At 44.0% G+C, this 19,507-nt stretch overlaps 1 protein-coding gene across 2 annotated transcripts in view; it reads right to left on the reverse strand.

Moving 5' to 3' along the window:
• LOC126248093 (b(0,+)-type amino acid transporter 1) overlaps window positions 1–19,507 on the reverse strand; it is a 645,761-nt gene that overhangs the window by 238,661 nt on the left and 387,593 nt on the right. For both annotated transcript variants that reach the window (XM_049948760.1, XM_049948759.1), the window contains exon 4: window positions 8,831–9,073. In XM_049948760.1, coding sequence (XP_049804717.1) covers window positions 8,831–9,073 — 243 coding nt within the window. The remainder of the gene's footprint in view (window positions 1–8,830; window positions 9,074–19,507) is intronic.

Genomic DNA, 19,507 nt, shown 5'->3' on the forward strand with positions numbered 1-19,507 from the left:
GGACCAATTCCATGGCCTCCACGCTCTCCTGACCTCAACCCTCTTGACTTTCATTTATGGGGGCATTTGAAAGCCCTTGTCTACGCAACCCCGGTACCAAATGTAGAGACTCTTCGTGCTCGTGTTGTCGACGGCTCTGATACAATACGCCATTCTCCAGGGCTGCATCAGCGCATAAGGGATTGCATGCGACGGAGGATGGATGCATGTATCCTCGCTACGGAGGACATTTTGAACATTTCCTGTAACAAAGTGTTTGAAGTCACGCTGGTACGTTCTGTTGCTGTGTGTTTCCATTCCATGATTAATGTGATTTGAAGAGAAGTAATAAAATGAGCTCTAACATGGAAAGTAAGCGTTTCCGGACACATGTCCACATAACATATTTTTCTTTCTATGTGTGTGAGGAATGTTTCCAGAAAGTTTGGCCGTACCTTTTTGTAACACCCTGTATATCATTCTTCCGGCAAAAGAGCGGCAAGTTCAGCTAATGATGATGGGGGTGGATACCGATCACGCGCCATTCTCTCCAAATTAGACCAGAAAGGCTCAATAATATTGAGGTATTATAACACTGGTTGCCAGAGGAGGTGCGACAATTCATCCTCGTTCTTACAAAAAAGTCCTGAACAAACATTGACGTGTAGCATGGTTCTGATCAGCCAAAATGTTCACATAATTCTTGGTCGTAACCATGGCCCATTGAATAAGATGATATGACTGTCCAAATCATCACCGAACCCCGCCATATTTGACTCTACGGACATAGACTCGCCCAGAAATTGTAAACAGTGTGAAACAAGACTCATCCGGCCAAATGACTGTCTTCCATTACTTCGTAGCCGAAGTTTCAGGGTTTTGGCGTCACGTTTTCCCCTTAGTGGCATTTATGTCACTGATGCCGCGCGGGATTAGCCGAGCGGTCTGGGGCGCTGCAGACATGGACTGTGCGGCTGGTCCCGGCGGAGGTTAGAGTCCTCCCTCGGGCATGGGTGTGTGTGTTTGTCCTTAGGATAATTTAGGTTAAGTAGTGTGTAAGCTTTGGGACTGATGACCTTAGCAATTAAGTCCCATAAGATTTCACACACATTTGAACTTTTTTTTTTTTTTTTTTTTTTGTCACTGATGTGTGGTTTTGGAATCCCTACTCGCCCTCCAGTTCCCATCTTATGGAGCTCCCTTCGTGTTGTTAAAGTGCTGACAGGGTTCGCGACTGCGACATTCCGTTTTACAGTAACTTCCACGCCTGTCACCCTCTTATTATATGTCACTATCTTCTTCAATGACCGTCTGTCATAACCACTCAACTCACATTTTCGTCAACGTTGTGACTTAGCGGATGATGTTTTTCCGCTTTCCCTGTGTGCTGCATAAACTTTGATAATGTGCCTCTTGAAAAACCAAACTCTTCGGCTACCTTCGTTACGGAAGCACATACTTTACGAGCACCAACAACTTGTCACCTTAGAAACCAGTTAGCTTCGACAAAATGCAATTACAACGACTCAGGAGACGGTTCTGACCATGACTGACACTTGCATTGAATTGAGGACACTGCACAGGTGCTGTTTGTCGTCAAATACGAGGGCTATTCCGAAAGTAAGGTCGGATCGGTTGGAAAATGGGAACTACTGTGAAAATCAAAACTGTTTATTTGCAACAGTTAACTACACCTTACAGCTACTTCTCTACAAAGTCTAGGCATTTGTCGTAGCTTTGTACCAACTTTGCAATACCCTCGTCATAGCATTCTGTGCTTTCCTCCAATTCTCTATGCTGGTCTACAGGTCGACGTCTGTACCAAAATGCTGTCTTGGTTGCCAGCGGTTCATGGGACCAAAAATGAAACACGGGGAAGCCAATTACGGGCTGTCCTTTGGGCAATCGAACACTTACCATCGAAAACATGCCCCATGCAGAGCGCGGCAGAAAATTGTCATGAAGAGGGAAACGCCTGACAGTTACGTTATGTGTGTCGCGTGACATCAGGCGAAATCTCTCACCACGCCCTCATGCTTGACGTGAGACAAAGTTTTCTAGGCATCTTTACGTGCTCACTGTGCGTTCAGAACTGGAAACAGCGACGTGACGCAATCGATGGGTATACTAGTGACACTGCCCAACACATTTGATTTTCATTGTGGTTTTCATTTCGCACCCAATCGGACCTTACTTTCAGATTAACTCCATTACAACAGCGCAGACTACATGCTTGACTAGCATCTGCATCTATTTTCAAGCATGCCTTTCTCGCTGTGTCTCCATATTTTTGTGCTACTCCTGTATATGTACGCCATTACCCATTCTGCCAGCTGCAGTTAGGCAATTCTAGGCACTTAGTATGGTGGCTAGTTATTGAAACCAGTGAATGACACTTCTTCAAATTCTAATAGAGACTTGTCATTTCGGAGATGGTCACTGTTGGGATTTTACATGACATTGAAAATGCTTCTTGTCAGATGGTCCCACTGCATGCATTAGTTCTGTGAACGAAAGATTAAATTTTTTCCATTTTCTGCTGCACACTGATTTTATAAGCACATTGTTTACATACGACAAGTCTTGTTGCGGCAATTTGCCGTTTTCCTGCTTTTCTGCAATATGCAATAAACTTTATTCTATAAAATTATAAAAAATTTACGCCTATTTTGATAAATGTTTACGTTTTATGTGTCACAATGTAGTGTCTGTTGAGATTGTTTCTCAGTTTCCGTGCTGCTGAAGTTTGACAAAGCTCTACAAGTATAGCGTGCACTTTTTTTTATTTGCACTCATCTTCGTTAGAAAACATAATCCACCCCACTGACACATATAAATTTACAATGGATTATTAGTTCATAGTTGTGGAATTTTAGTGACGATAGCTATATATGAAAGCTTACTCACTCTAACACTCTTAAGTTATATATAAAGATCGTATTATTCTATTTTTCATGTATTGTGCAAATATATGTTTTGTGTTGAGTGTTTTATTGTTCAGATTCATTTTTGTGTTGTGAGGGGCTGAAATTTATCTTTTCTTGTAGGAAGTCCTTTAACTTTTCTAAATAATGCTTATGCTATAGTTCTGTTTGGACATTAAGAATTTCGTCTGGATATGCGTCTGTATGGACACAAATTTCGAGTTCTTCCAGGATAATCATTATGGTTCCTTTGCGTACACGATGTAGAATTTTTATTGTATTTTATGTTTTTCTCTGCTCTGTGTTTGTGGTTGCATAAGTGTATGTAAGATGTTGACTGACTACTTTCACAATTGCGCCTGATTACTATAAATCTAATTTAGAAATTCCTACCTCTTTCTCGAATGTAAAATTGGTTACAAACATTGCATGAGATTTTATAAATTTCTGGGATTATTGGTTTCCTGATTGTGTTTTCTTTCGTAAAGTGTGATTGGTGCGACACGGCTTTTCACTTTCGTTTTTTTAAATATTTTATCGAGTTTTCCTGAAGTTTGGACAATGTATGCTGTTGTTAGGTAAGGAGGTTTCTTGTAATTTTTTCTTTTCTTGTCAGCATCATTTCTGTATTAATCATTTGTGTTTTTGGTTGTATGCAATAATCATGTAGTCTGAGTACTATTGCAGGGTTAAAAGCATTCAGTTGTGACGTGTATCGTAATTTCTCTATTTCTTTGCGTGTTGCGTCAGTGTCAAATGGTTGGTCATTGATTTAAAGAATGAAAGATTATGTGAAAATGGGTGACAGTAGTGGTTGTTAATGATAATATCTGTCGTGGTAGTTTCCCTATGCAGCTCAAATCTATTGTGGTTATTTTTATTGCTTATTATTAGGTTTATTAACTTGTTTTGTTTAACTTCTATTGCAAAATTTATTCTAGGGTGTAAGCTGTTTAATTTTTGGTGGGATATAATTGTTGGTGGAACATTTGTATGTCATTTTCGTTACCATTTACAAGTAACAGGGTGTCTGTGGTAGTAGGCAATTTTCTACATAGATCCTCCGCAAGCCACAGTATGATGCATGGCGGAGGGTTCCCTGTACAGTACCACTACTAGGCATTTCCTTTCGTGTTCCACTCGTAAACAGAGCTAGGTAAAAACGACTTCTATAGCCCCCGGTATGAGCAATGATTTCTCGTATGTTATCTTCGTGATCCTTAGCCGGCCAGAGTGGCCGTGCGGTTCTAGGCGCTTCAGTCTGGAACCGCGTGACCGCTACGGTCGCAGGTTCGAATCCTGCCTCGGGCATGGATGTGTGTGATGTCCTTAGGTTAGTTAGATTTAAGTAGTTCTAAGTTCTAGGGGACTGATGACCTCAGAAGTTAAGTCCCATAGTGCTCAGAGCCATTTGAACCATTTTTTCATCCTTACGTGCAGTTCATGTTGGCAGCAGTAGAATCGTTCGGCAGTCAGTTTCAAATACCGTTTATCTAAACTTTCTCAATAGTGCTTGTCGAAAAGAACGTCACCTTCCCTCCAGGGATCCCCATTTAAAATCTCGAAGTATCTCCGTAACACTTACGTGTTGTTCGAACCTACCGGTAACAAATCTAGCACCCCGCCTCTGAATTGCTTCGATGTCTTCCTTTAATCAGACCTGATATGGATCCCAAACACTCGAGCAGTACTCAAGAATAGGTCACACCGGCTTCCTATATGAGGTCTTCTTTGCAGGTGAACAACACGTTCCTAAAATTCTCCCAATAAACCGAAGTCGACCATTGGCCTTCTCTACCACAGTTCTTACATCCTCGTTCCATTTCATATCGATTTTCCACGTGAAGTGCAGACATTTAAACGACTTGACTGTGTCAAGCAGGACACTACTGATGCTGCTGCCGGCCGCGGTGGCCGAGCGGTTCTAGGCGCCTCAGTCCGGAACCGCGCGACTGCTACGGTCGCAGGTTCGAATCCTGCCTCGGGCGTGGATGTGTGTGATGTCCGTAGGTTAGTTAGGTTTAAGTAGTTCTAAGTTCTAGGGGACTGATGACCTCACAAGGGGAGGCCGCCAATTGTGAAATTCAGATTCGATTCATACTGCACATAATAAAAGATCATGGCCAAAGGTGTAATGTGGCAAAGCACCAAGATGCACTTCTCAACCGTTGTCGAGAAAATCGACAGTTAAAAGAAACCGTTGCGGTGAAATAGTCTGTACGATTTATAATTTCTTACATCGTCGTGGCGCAGCGGTAAGCGCTCTGGTTCGTATTCCGAAGGTCACCGGATCGAATCTCGCGCCATGCAACTTTTTTTTAGTATTTGTTTTTTGTAATTCAATATATATATATATATATATATATATATATATATATATATATATATATATATATATACTCTAATTCGAACGTTTGACTTACACTATACGTATTCGTTACGGAATATCGTTTCTACGTCTTCCGTTAAGTACACGTGTAAACATTATGAAGAGAATTAATAACATTTGTGAAATACAACTTTGTTTGCGGAAAACATTATCATGTTCGAAGTCGCCAGTTTTTCCACGACAAACGACTTTCAACAACTTATTATATGCATAATTGTTGCAAACTGATTGCCGGGAATTTTATATCTTTGAATTACAAAAAAACAAATACTAAAAAAAATGTTGCATGGCGCGAGATTCGATCAGGTGACCTTCGAATTACGAACCCAAGCGCTTACCGCTGCGCCACGACGCTGTAGGAAATTACAAATCGTAGAGAGTATTTCACGGAAACGGTTTATTTTAACTGTCGATTTTCTCGACAATGGCTGAGAAGTGCATCTTGGTGCTTTGCCACATTACACCTCTGGCCATGAGCTTTCATTATGCGCAGTATGAATCGAATCTGAATTTCACAATTGGCGGCCTCCCCTTGTCAGATGTTAAGTCCCATAGTGCTCAGAGCCATTTTTTGAACTACTGATGCTGTATGCAAACGTTACACGTTTGTTCTTCGTACTCATCGGCATTAATTTACATTTTTCACATTCTGAGCTAACTATATATAAAGTGAGCCAGTTTGAAATTAAAACTGTTTCTTCTCATATACCGAGGCTATTCGAAAAATGAGGTCCGATCGGGCACGAAATGGTAACCACAGTGAAAATCCGATGAAGCTTTGCACAGTTGTATTGGGCAGTGTCGCTAGTATGCCTATCGACCTCGTCACGTCGCTCTTTTCAGTTCTGAGCGCACAGTGAGTACGTAAAGATGCCTAGAAAATAGCGTCTCTCGCCAAGTATGACGGCCTGATCAGAGATTTCACCTGATGATATGCAGCCTACATAACATAACTGTTATACGTTTCCTTCTTTCTTGACAATTCTCGGCCCCATTCTGCAGGGGCAATGAAGATGCTCCTGCAGTGTTTTCGATGGGAAGTGTTTGATCACCCACAATACAGCCTGTAATTGGCTCTCCGGGTTTCATTTCTGCTCTCAAGAACCGCGCTGTCTATCAAGACAACATTTTGGCACAGACAACGAGCTGTAAACCAGTGTAGAGAATTGGTGGAAAGCAAAGGCAGCTGCCTGCTATGACAAGGGTATGGAAATGTTGTTATAACGTTACGACAGACGTCTAAGTCGACGACTATGTAAAGAAGTAGCTCCAAGGTGTAGCTAACTTTTGCAAATATAACACAGTGGTTTTCGTTTCGCCACCGATTGGAGCTTACTCTCCCAACAGCCTTTGTATTAATAAATACATGGGTCGTATGACAAGTAGTGGCAACACGGTTACAATTTATACCAGAGCCGGCCGGTGTGGCCGAGCGGTTCTAGGCGCTTCATTCTGGAACCGCGCGACCGCTACGGTCGCAGGTTCGATTCCTGCCTCGGGAATGGATGTGTGTGATGCCCTTAGGTTAGTTAGGTTTAAGTAGTTCTAAGTTGTAGGGGACTGATGACCTCAGATGTTAAGTCCCGCCCGCATCTCGTGGTCGTGCGGTAGCGTTCTCGCTTCCCACGCCCGGGTTCCCGGGTTCGATTCCCGGCGGGGTCAGGGATTTTCTCTGCCTCGTGATGGCTGGGTGTTGTGTGCTGTCCTTAGGTTAGTTAGGTTTAAGTAGTTCTAAGTTCTAGGGGACTTATGACCACAGCAGTTGAGTCCCATAGTGCTCAGAGCCATTTGAACCATTTTTTGTTAAGTCCCATAGTGCTCAGAGCCAATTGAACCAACTGATACCAGATTCTACTGACAGACGTTCACCGTATTACATGTCCTCACTATAACTTCCCCATAACTAGATCACCTCCACTACAGAGATTAAAGGCGTCGTGCACCGTCAGCTCATCCATCTCTGGCGATGTCTAGTAGGAACTGCCCTACGACACGAACGATGTCTTCTCTTTTAGCGCGTCCCACGAAGCGGTTCCTTCATTTTAGTGACATATTGTAATCGCGCACATTCTTATGATGGATTGATAGTAGTCGCGCGGATTCTTACGGCGGATATTCCACTATTTTCCATCCTCACGTACGCAGGGGCTCCTGCACGGGGTTCGCTATGTGCCCCGTGCGTTGTCATGGAGGATTATGGGATGCTATGCCAGAAAGAAATATAACTGTGCGCTGTCACCTCACCTTGTGCCAGTTCAGTCTTGATAAATGCACTTCCTTCGTGTTTCCTAAACACACTGTTAGGGCGCTCGAATTGGCCTTCCGCAATTTCACACAGTACACACAGCAAGTGACTCAAACACAGCTGTCGCCGCTCACTACGGTACTTTAGCTCACCTTGTGATAACAGGTACAGATAGCGGGAATGCCATTTGACGTACATCCTTCGTCTTACAGCGGTGTTACCACTACTTTTTATCCAACCCATGTATGTCAGCAACTGATCCCGCAATGATGTTGCCCATTGTATTCTATTTAATTGTTTGTAATTTTTTTCTCAAATTCGAAATAGTTCTGTGATATGGTGAAATAGTAAAATTATTCCAACTCACAGACATTTGAAGTCATTGTATTGTGACAAATAAAAGTCACTATATTGCGACGCGTAAAACGTAAATACGTACCAAAACGAACGTAAGATATCAAATTTAATTTTTTATAGTTTTACACAAAGAACTGTGTTTTTGTATATTTCAGGGCTACTTGAAAAGGGCAGATTGTCGAAAAGAGACTCGTCATACGTAAATAACGAGCCAATAAAGTCAGTCCAACAGGAAATGGAGACATGTGTAACATGTCATTCACACTGAAACTGTCTCGGAATACTATTTAACCTATACGGGAATTTAGCTCTCTAGTGGTTATTCTCATCAGTACATTCTATAAATAAGTTAATACAGTTGACAAAGATATTTTTTATTTACTTCAAATATGGTAATATATTCATATTTCATGAGACAAACTGAATCAGTTAAGAGATACTAGCCAGCTGAAATCAATTACTTTACTTAATCGTTGCAGTAGTTGGAAATTTTAACTGTGTTCGCAGTAGATGAGATAACTAACACACGTCAGTGTAATGTGATAGCTCAAGACCCGGAGGTAGCCGATTCGAATCCTGATGGTAGAGGAAAATTTAGTCACCAGTCTTTGACCGGTAGGTGATGACAAAGTGTCTAGAACACTAGGACACCTTTAAATATTTTATAAAATCCAGATTTAAGATGAGAAACATTGTCAACTGTTTTTTCGCCGTAGCTCCTTCTTCAGTTCGTATTAAACGCCGCCGAATTTCCACGCTTTCGGTACCTGCGGGTTCAACGACCTCACTGTCGTTTTACATCCAGTGCTGTCTGTTAAATTAAACTCTGTCTGACAGACACAAAAAGGAGCTCAGTGAAACCTGAAAGAGGTTTTACCTTGAACGTAGTCGAAATTCTTAGAACATAATTTAATTAAATTTGCCGCAGATACTTACGTATGGCGAGGATGGCTGTGAGCTTGACAGCCATCTGCGGTGGTTCACACTCATATACGAACGCCTCCACGACGTACTGAGCGAAACTGAGGCAGATGATGGCCATCTGCGATGGTTTCAGCACGAGCGTTGACACCCAAGAGAACAGGAATGCTGGGATGGGCCCAAACGCATCCATGAAGTACGCGTACTCTGCCCCAGAGCTGGTGTTCATGGTACCCAGCTCAGCGTAGGCAAGCGCACCTGCCACAAACAACACAACACCTCGCTTATAATTCGAACAGCACACGGCATAAAGCATTTCTCGTATTTAAATTGAGTGGAAGTGCTCTATAAGGAAACTAGTTGACGTCACAACCTGTTCTATGAAGCAGTTAGTGCTTACACTGATAGGAGGGTTATTCATTTACTTTTCCTTTTCAGCTCTGTCATTTGTATAATTTTTGTTCATTTGCTCACACTTATGTTCGTCATTTCTCATGCGCTGGATAGTAAATTCAAACTGAACACTCTCAGGAAATAAATAAATAAAATATCTAAGAGGACCTATCTATCGCTTGCGCCTTGGTCCCGCATTGTGCCCGGGGTGGCGTGGTTAAATCGGATTTGGCATGTTAATGTGAAGAGGTGGCCGGATGCCCTATATGCTGCCACCCCGCACCCTCCAGGACGGAATCAGAGTACCCCATCTGTCTGCGTCTAGTGTAAATCATGGAAAAGTGCGGATGTGTGTCAAATGTCTGTGAGTCGTGTAACTGAGGTGGGACGTTGAGCCAACCCGGTATTCACCTAGAAGGATGTGGAAAACCGCCTAAAAACCACATCCAGGCTGGCCGGCATACCGGATTCGATCCAGGGCCGGCGCGCCTACCCGGGTCCAGGAAGCAGTGCATTAGCGCTCTCGGCTAACCTGGCGGGTAAAATATCTAAGAAGACTGTTGTGTTGTTTTTGACGATATGGAGTGAATGAATATCATTATGGCACCCAATCATGCTACAGTAAAAAAAATACTTGTTTGGTTGGGAGGTAGATTGCTGAATTAGGCCTAAAGAAAATGAATCAAAAAACATTACGTAAAAAATAACGTTTTTTAGCTTTCGCCTGTATTCTTTTTATCATGGCTATCGAATTTTATTAATGTCTGAAGTGGCACGTCTCTAAGGAAACGAGAAAAACTTAAGACTACAAACAAGTCATGGTGTCAGGCGGACATCAGAAACGGGGCCAGCGACAAGCTGCTGAGGGAGTTGCGGTGCTGTAATGGCTAGGCGAGGGTAACACCCTCGGGCACCAAGGTGACTTGCAGACGCCGGCATACAGCCTTCGGAAGAGACAGAGAAAACATCTCTATAGGAGAAACTAGCACAAAAATCCCGCAGAAACCACTATACACACGGCCAGTGCAGGGGGCCAAGACAGTGCTTACCAGGAAGCAGTAGGAGCAGTACAACAGCCGAGTCGCCGGTACTCGTCACTACAGAGCGACACATTGACTTTGAGGTCTTAAGCCTGTGACAGTTCTATACACACTCGAAGGAGGAGAACTGAGTTTCCGATAAGTATCCACCAACAGTTATTATCTTGTGTTCCTGCTTGTTGGTAAAGAACAAGTTCTTTAGAGTTTGTCTCTAGTAGTAGCAACGGGTATTAGCTGATATTTCTGTGTGCCAGAATACAAAGAGGAACGAGCGCTGTTTCACACTTGTCTTCTATTGTCGGAACGAACTGCAAGCAGAGTGCTGAAGTCTTATAGCGAAAGTTGAAACTCAAGAACTGGGAGTTGCTGCAAAGGACTAACATATAGGGTGGGAGGGCGTATTCATTTACACACATCAAAAAAAGTTTTGCATCACCTCGGTTCCGAGAGTTCTGGAACCTGTACAAAAAACTGGAATAGAGATCAACATAAATATCATTTCCGCCCTTTTTATTGTTCATGAAAACCACATATTGCATGTTGCACCACCATACAGCAAGACCTTCAGAGGTGGTGGTTCGGATTGCTGTACACACCGGTACCTCTTGCACTGATGAATGCCTGTATTCGTCTTGGCATACTACCCACAAGTGTACCAAGGTACTGTTGGTCCGGATTGTCCCACTCCTCAACGGCGATTCGGCGTAGATCCCTCAGAGTGGTTGGTGGGTCATGTCGTCCACAAACAGCTCTTTTCAGTCTATCCCAGGCATGTTCGATAGGGTTCATGTCTGGAGAACATGCTGGCCACTCTAGTCCAGCGATGTCATTATCCTGAAGGAAGTCATTCATAAGATGTGCACGATAAGGGTGCGAATTGTCGTCCATGAAGACGAATGCCTCGCCAATATGCTATGGTTGCACTATCGGTCGGAGGATGGCATTCACATATCGTACAGCCGTTACGGCGCCTTCCATGACCATCACCGGCGTACGTCGGTCCCACACAATGCCACCGCAAAACAGTAGGGGACCTCCACCTTGCTGCACTCGTTGGACAGTGTGTCTAAGGCGTTAGGTTGACTAGGATGCCTCCATACACGTCTCCGACGATTGTCTGGTTGAAGGCATATGCGACACTCATCGGTGAAGAGAACGTGATGCCAATCCTGAGCGGTCCATTCGGCTTGTTGTTGGGCCCCTCTGTACCGCACTGCATGGTATCGTGGTTGCAAAGATGGACCTCGCCATGGACGTCGAGAGTGAAGTTGTGCATCATGCAGCCTATTGCGCACAGTTTGAGTCGTAACACGACGTCCTGTGGCTCCACGAAATGCATTATTCAGCATGGTGGCGTTACTGTCAGGGTTCCTCCGAACCATAATCAGTAGGTAGCGGTCATCCACTGCAGTAGTAGCCAATGGGCGGCCTGAGCGAGGCATGTCATCCACAGTTCCTTTCTCTCTGTATCTCCTCCATGTCCGAACAACATCGTTTTGGTTCACTCCGAGACACCTGGACACTTCGCTTGTTGAGGGTCCTCCCTGGCACAAAGTAACAATCCAGACGCGACCGAACCGCGGTATTGACCGTAAAGGTATGGTTGAACTACAGAAAACACGAGCTGTGTACCTCCTTCCTGGTGGAATGACTGGAACTGATCGGTTGTCGGACCTCTTCCGTCTAATAGGCGCTGCTCTTGCATGGTTGTTTACATCTTTGGGCGGGTTTAGTGACATCTCTGAACAGTCAAAGGGACAGTGCTGTGATACAATATCCACAGTCAATGGGGACCAGGGTGATGCAAAACTGTTTTTGATGTGTGTATTTGCAAAGGTATAAAGTCACTGTAAAACACGTCTCCGAACAAGGTTGAACTATCGGAAAATACACGGTCCAGTCACATTAATATGACCACCGTCTACGTTCGACGTCACTGTGCAATAACCACTCACAGACGGCAGGTGGTAGCACTAGCAGTGGAAGGCATACAGAGCGTGTCGGTGGGACACGGAAAACAAGGCAGTCGTAGTCGTGTCCAGAAGGGCATTATCATTGGTTTCCGGGGCAAGGGTTGAAGAGTTTCCGAAGCGGCTAACTTCGTAAACTGTTTGCGAGCAGCCGTTATTAACGTATATCATGCGTGGCAAAAATTCGCTATCCAAAACCGGCGCCAAGGTGACTGTGTTGCATCGCGGGCCTTAGAAGACAGGGGTGAACGATAGCTGCGGAGATGTGTCCAACTGTTGAGAAACTGGTCGCTGCCAACAGTGTCTTCTGAACGACCGTTCAGCGAACGTTGCTGTGTTAGGACCTCCTCAGCAGGGGCCTGGTCCACGCGCCCGTGCTGACTGCCGTTCATCGGCAACGAAGGCTGGAATTTGCACGGCAGTATTGCAACTGGACGTTGACTGAATGGCGACTGGTGGCCTTTTCAGATGAATCGCGTTTAAACTCCTTCGGACAGATGGTCGTTGGCGCGTACGACGTGAAACGTGTGAAAACAAATATCCTGCAACAGTCGTTGGAAGAGCCCAGGCTGGCCGAAAGAGCGGTATAGTCTGGGTAATGTTTTTGTGGCATACCATGGATGATCTCGTCATCTTGGAAGGCGCAATGGATCAACACAAGTATGCATCTATTGTTCGAGACCATGTCCATCACTAAATGCAGTTTGTTTTTCCTCAGCACGATGGCATCGACCAGCAGGATAATGATCGTGTCACACAGCTTATACTGTACATGCGCTGTTCGCAGAGCAACAGTATGAGTTTATGTTACACTTCTCGCCACCAACTCCCAGAATTTAAACCCAATCGAGAATCTGTGGGACCATCTTGATCGGGCTCTACGGGCCATGGATTCTCAACCGAGAAACCTAGCGCAGCTGGTGACGGCGCTGGAGTCAGCATGGCTCCACATCGCAGTCGGTACCTTTCCGAAACTCACTGACTCTCTTCCTGCACGTCGCGCAGTGGTCCGTAATGCAAAAGGACTTCTGACAGGTGATCCCATTAATGTCGCTGGACAGTGTAAATTGTCCTCAAACTGTTCAAATGGTTCAAATGGCTGTAGGCACTATGGGACTTAACACCTGAGGTCTTCAGTCCCCTAAACTTAGAACTACTTAAACCTAAATAACCTGCCGGCAGGGGTAGCTGAGTGGTTCTAGGCGCTACAGTCTGGAACCGCGTGACCGCTACGGTCGCAGGTTCGAATCCTGCCTCGGGCATGGATGTGTGTGATGTCCTTAGGTTATTTAGGTTTAAGTAGTTCTAAGTTCTAGGGGACTGATGACCTCCGAAGTTAAGTCCCATATTGCTCAGAGCGATTTTTTGAACCTAAATAACCTACGGACATCACACACATCCATGCCCGAGGCAGGATTCGAACCTGCGACCGTAGCAGCCGTGTGGTTCCGGACTGAAGTGCCTAGAACCGCGCGGCCACCGCGTCCGGCCCTCAAACTGCATTCTTAACTGTTTGCATCCTTATTCACTTCCTAATAAGCCAGAAACTTCTTCTCTCCGTTCCAAAATCACATGTAAATGTAAATGGCGTGTGACTAAGGTCTCCCGTCGGGTGGACCGTTCGCCGGGTGCAAGTCTTTCGATTTAACGCCACTTCGGCGACTAGCGCGTCGATGGGGATGAAATTATGATGATTAGGACCACACAACACCCAGTCCCTGAGCGGAGAAAATCTCCGACCCAACCGAGAATCGAATCCGGGCCCTGAGGATTGACATTCTGTCGCGCTGACCACTCAGCTACCAGGGGCGGACAAATCATCTGTGCTAATCATCGAAGGAATCTTTCTGCTTCTCACTGCGTTAAAGGTACCTTAGTAGACCTCAGCCCACATTTTCGTCAACGTTTATTGCGTCAGCTAGGCCACACCTTCTTCCTAGTGATAGTATCTGTGCCGGGACGCGATGTATCATTGCAGACCACTCTTCTAATGCGGCACACATAGTAAATAAACAGAATGCTACGCAGTAGTGTGTCAAGATCAACTGTAAATTTCTTCCAAAGTTTTCTGTCCCCGAGGGACAGAACCGTAATTACCTAAGAGTCTCACTGAGTGGAAAACTAAAAGACGAACGGTGTAGAATGAGCTGGGTAGGAACCAGGAGTCTCTGCACAAAGGTCTGAATGTTTCAAAAATAGAACTTCGGTCTCGCTCATTACCTAAGGCGGCAAGCGTAGAGACGGAGCAACATGTATTCGTTGTTTCGCAGTTGGAATGAGTAACGTGTGCGATGTTTAGCTCAGCCAGTGGCCTTGGTGGAGGCAGGTCGCGATGTTGATGCGGGTCCCACTGTTTAGTGCGCCGTTCACATTAGGGTCACGGGAGCCGCCTTTGATGCTACCAGTTATACGAGGTGCTCTATTAACAAACAATTTTTCCCGTGTTTGGAAGAGCGGGTAAAACGCAGCTAGCGACGTACCGCTCGATAGGAGTTGGTCTGTTCAAATTCTGGTGGCGGAAGAAAATTTTAGCAACAATGACAGGTAGGATAGGTTGTTACTGTTCACCAAACTGTGCTTTAATAAGCTGAACTAAATCTCAGACCTCTCCAAAATGCGTGAAAGAGCGAGGGTATCTGTCGTCGTTGATGACGAACCTTCCGTTATACTTCACGTAGATATCTGCACGATGCAGTTACTGATCAGACATCTCGCAGAGGATGGACAAAGTCACTGGTCAAATACCTACTCTAAAAAAACTTCTGAGAACACTTTGTAGTATGCCCATCGTGTCCACATGCTCAGCCATGAACACAAAAACTCACTCAGTGAGATAAAAAACAGAAAACCAGCAACATAATAACCACCCTCAGGATTCAAACTAATTTTCCTGAAAATGGCGCATAACTACTGCCTTAAATTTCATTTATATAAAATCGTAAAGAAATTGAACTGAGTATACGGTTCTCGGACAGACTGTTAATTTGAAGATGAAGTGATGAAAAAAGGAGGCATTTTCTTTCTTCTTATATAGGCATGTAAAAGAAACACCTCATTCTATAATAACGACCGTAACTGCGCACACCAGGAACCAGAAGATAAAGGGCTACCCAACCATTCTTTGGTCGTTTTGTTAGCTGTGGACCATAGCTCTTCCTCGAGCTATAACTTACACTCATTCTTCTCGTACTCGTTTACAATGAGCCTCGTTTGTTTCTTTAGTCTATTCAGAACTATTTTTGGAAATGTCACGTTCCTGGGTGTCTTAATTTGTGGTCCCCAATTCTTGAAGATCCCGTTCAACATCAGGATCAGCAACAGAACTTGTTTCTTTTCTCCACAAAATACGCAGATGTCTGCTTAGGTAGCGTATTTGGACTTATTTATTACTTATTTTCCTATTGTTTATTATTATCCATTATTTATATTTATTTAATATTTAATTTATGATTCCAGAGAATCAGTTCTCCATTTCCGCATGGTGCATGTCACCTTTACCACTCCAAGTATAGTTCGTTCACCAATCTGTCTTATCGAGGTTATGAACTTCTTTCAGTGTTTTCTTTCCTTGACTTCTAAATTCTCTTCCAGACGGTAACTACTATTTGCCAGGCTCTCTGCTGTGTCAGAGATTCTGGCTGACTGACTGCACGAGAGTGTTTCAGTTTGTCGGTAGGCATGGGTCATGTGTTGTAAACACATACAGTCTGCTTGTATACCATTTCAATCCTCACAATCATAGATGTCAATGTTTATTTCTCAGCGATGTTCCGTTTTATCGGCGATCGTAGGTACTTGAACTTTTCTACCCATCTGACTGTACCTCATTTACATCTAACTCTCCAGACGCTGGCAAGATATTAGCTATGTACTTCGTTTGCTCATAGATATGGAGGCTCTCATTGGTCGCTTTATTTTCGAATGCATTGACTTGTTTTGTGAATGAATATAGGAATTCGGAAAGATCGTAAACTCATCTGCGGAACATAGGCAGTCGATTTTCAGGTCTATGCTTCCTAAATATGTATTTAATTATTTGTAATAATATTGTCTTTCATGACACAGAATCATTACAATTTTAGGTGAGTCAAACTATATTTTTCTAATTTGTCAGAAGTAATGGACAGGGTCACTGTTATATTTTTAGGAGAAAATAGCATTAGAAAATGTGTGTACAAACTTTTGTGCGCAGAATCGAAACACAGAGAGAGTGTCTGTGTTATATTAAGCTTTCTATCTCTTGACATTCTTGTTACAGCTCACACAAGGGATAGCCCCAGGAATTTGGCATGTGAGCAGTGCTCTTGCTTGCGTGCCATAGCTGTCTCACTGCACACTTCCCCCACTTCACACCACATTCTCTGAGCGTGAGGAGGGTGAAGAAGGGGAAACAGCAAACGCGCTGCATTTAGGTGGCAATGCAGTCGCACTACATACGGCTTGATTTAATATTTCTCAACAACATAGGTCACAAACAAAAGAAATTTTCAGTATTATTTATTTTTTGCTCGCTGTAAGCATAGTATAATTTTTATATGATACAAATTCTCCGCATATGGCCAGACGCAGACAACTTCACAGATTTTTACACTCATGTTGACACTTACTGTGACTTATTTAGTTTCACAATCGAAAACAGCCTTTCACACACTAATCTGATTGAAATATTTTATCACGTTTGCAACCTTATTGTGGAGACGTGGAAACTCTTCCCAAGGAGAACACTGAACACTCCTGGACACGTTTAACGTTAGACAAGTTGTCTTTTAAACGGGGATTCCATCACAAGTCAAGCAGTTTCATATGCACATGCACAGCGGAACTTGCAGTTAAAATGACAAATGTTCTCTAAAATAGCTCGAAAACAGATGTAATGTTGTTAGTGAGCTCAAAACTTTGAGAAAATTATCCTCATAATTCTTTCAAGGCATCATGAATTCATCAAACGTCACGTTTTCTTCAACGAGCTTAGGGAAATGGGCCGTGTTTCTTGTGACAATTTGTCCATTCCAGAATGCAATTTTCTTTTTAAATGCATGCCCATCAGCTCAGAAATACACTACTTTTCACCTTGCAATATCTTACTGTGGGCAGTGTGCAGGCACGGTCATGTAAATTCCGAGGTCTGCAATCCATTCTAGATGTTCTAATTTTCGTTCCTGTTCTCCTTTTTCTGTTGTAAATTCAACAAAAGCGGGCTCTAAATCTAAAAATCGTTCTAGGCATTCGTCTTGACTTAACCGAGGTACTTTGCAGTAGTAACTGAAGTCTCCATACTCTTCGTACAATTGCATCGAAAACTGTTGCAGCTAACAAGGGAATAATGCGTGCGACTTCAGAAAATTCACAATTCGTACTAAAAATTTCATCACATACCCCATTCCTGCAAATTTAGCACAAAGTGCTTCTTGATACGCAAAAAAATGAATGCCGTCTGTCGATTATGGTAATTTTTTGTTCTTTCATCGTCAACTAAGTCTTTAAAGTCTTTCTACATTGTGATGTAATGTCGTACCGTAGCAGATTTGCGATACCTGTCGATGATGCCGTTGTATATCTATTATGCGATACTGAGAACTCTTATACGTCTTTTCTGTCATTATCATTCATTTTTAAAAACTTGTGAAGTTGGATCTCTAGACTACCTCTTTTTGTGAAAGCAGACACTGAACCTAGCAACTTCCTTGGTTCAAATGGTTCAAATGGCTCTGAGCACTATGGGACTTAACTTCTGAGGTCATCAGTCCCCTAGAACTTAGAACTACTTAAACCTCACTAACCTAAGAACATCACACACATCCATGCCCGAGGCAGGATTCGTACCTTCGACCGTAGCGGTCGCGCGGTTCCAGACTGTAGCGCCTAGAACCGCTCGGACATCTCGGCCGGCACTTCCTTGGTACCAAGAACAAATAGCTAATGATAAACAACGCTGACACCACGTTTCTGCCTAACTGATGAAAGTCGGGCCGATCGAAAAATGGCGTACCGTAATGAGAAATGATGCTCGCACGTCGCGCTCGTGCAGTTGGGCACGCCGTGGCCGATCCTCCATAGAGTTGCTCGGGGTCAACACTGTGAGTATAAACCAGAAAGTAATTATAATGTCTTCAACTACGCGAGTTTCTTGAGTAGGCACACCATATCGAAAATATTTGACTTCTTATTTTGCATACCAGAACACAGGATCTTCGATTGTCTTATATTGGAAGCTCTCCCCCTTCATTAATAGAGTCACGCACGACCAAAGTTTTACCAGTAAAAACCGAGAAATACACACTCTAAGGACAAAAAAAGACAAAAACCGACGCACCACGAGAGAATTGCCTTAATGGGGCGGAAATCGGTAGATGTGATGTACATGTACATAAAGACCAATGATTACGTTTTCAGAAAAATTGGATGATTTATTCAACAGAAAAGGCTTCACAAATTCAGCAAGGCAATAACTTGTTGGTCCATCTCTGGCCCTTAGGCAAGTAGTTATTCGGCTTGGCACTGATTGATAGAGTTGATGGACGTCCTCCTGAGGGATGTCGTGGCCAAATTCTGTCCAATTGGCGCCTTAGATAGTCAAAATCCTGAGCTGGTTGGAGGGCTCTGCTCATAATCCTCCAAACGTTCTCAATTGCGGTGATATCTGGCGACTTTGCTGGACGAGGTAGGCTTTGGCAAGCGCGAAGACAAGCAGTAGAAACTTGCCGTTTGCGTGCGTCATTATCTTGCTGAAATGTAAGCCCAGGATAGCTTACCGTAAAATGTAAATGTCGCGTGACTACGGCCGCCCGTCGGGTAGACCGTTCGCCGGGTGCAAGTCTTTCGATTTGACCCAACTTCGGCGACTTGCGCGTCGATTGGGATGAAATGATGATGATTAGGACGACACAACACCCAGTCCCCGAGCGGAGAAAATCTCCGACCCAGCCGGGAATCGAACCCAGGCCCTGAGGATTGACAGTCTGCTGCGCTGACCCCTCAGCTACCGGGGTGCGGACTGGCTTACCGTGAAGAGTAACAAAACGGGGTGTAGAATATCGTTGAAGCATCGCTATGCTGTAAGGGTGTCGCGGATGACAACCAAAGGGCTCCTGCTATGAAAAGGAATGGCACCCCAGACCTTCACCCCTGGTTGTCGGGGAGTATGGCGGGCGACAATCAGGTTGGTATCCCACGGTTGTCCAGGATGCCTCCAGACACGACTTTGCTGATCATCAGGGCACAGTTCGAAACCCGAATTATCACTGAAGGCAATTCTACTCCAGTCAATGAAATTTCAGGCCGAAGAAGTG

Source organism: Schistocerca nitens, chromosome 3 (genome assembly GCF_023898315.1).
Source record: "Schistocerca nitens isolate TAMUIC-IGC-003100 chromosome 3, iqSchNite1.1, whole genome shotgun sequence".
In the NCBI taxonomy this organism is placed as follows: Eukaryota; Metazoa; Arthropoda; class Insecta; order Orthoptera; family Acrididae; genus Schistocerca; species Schistocerca nitens.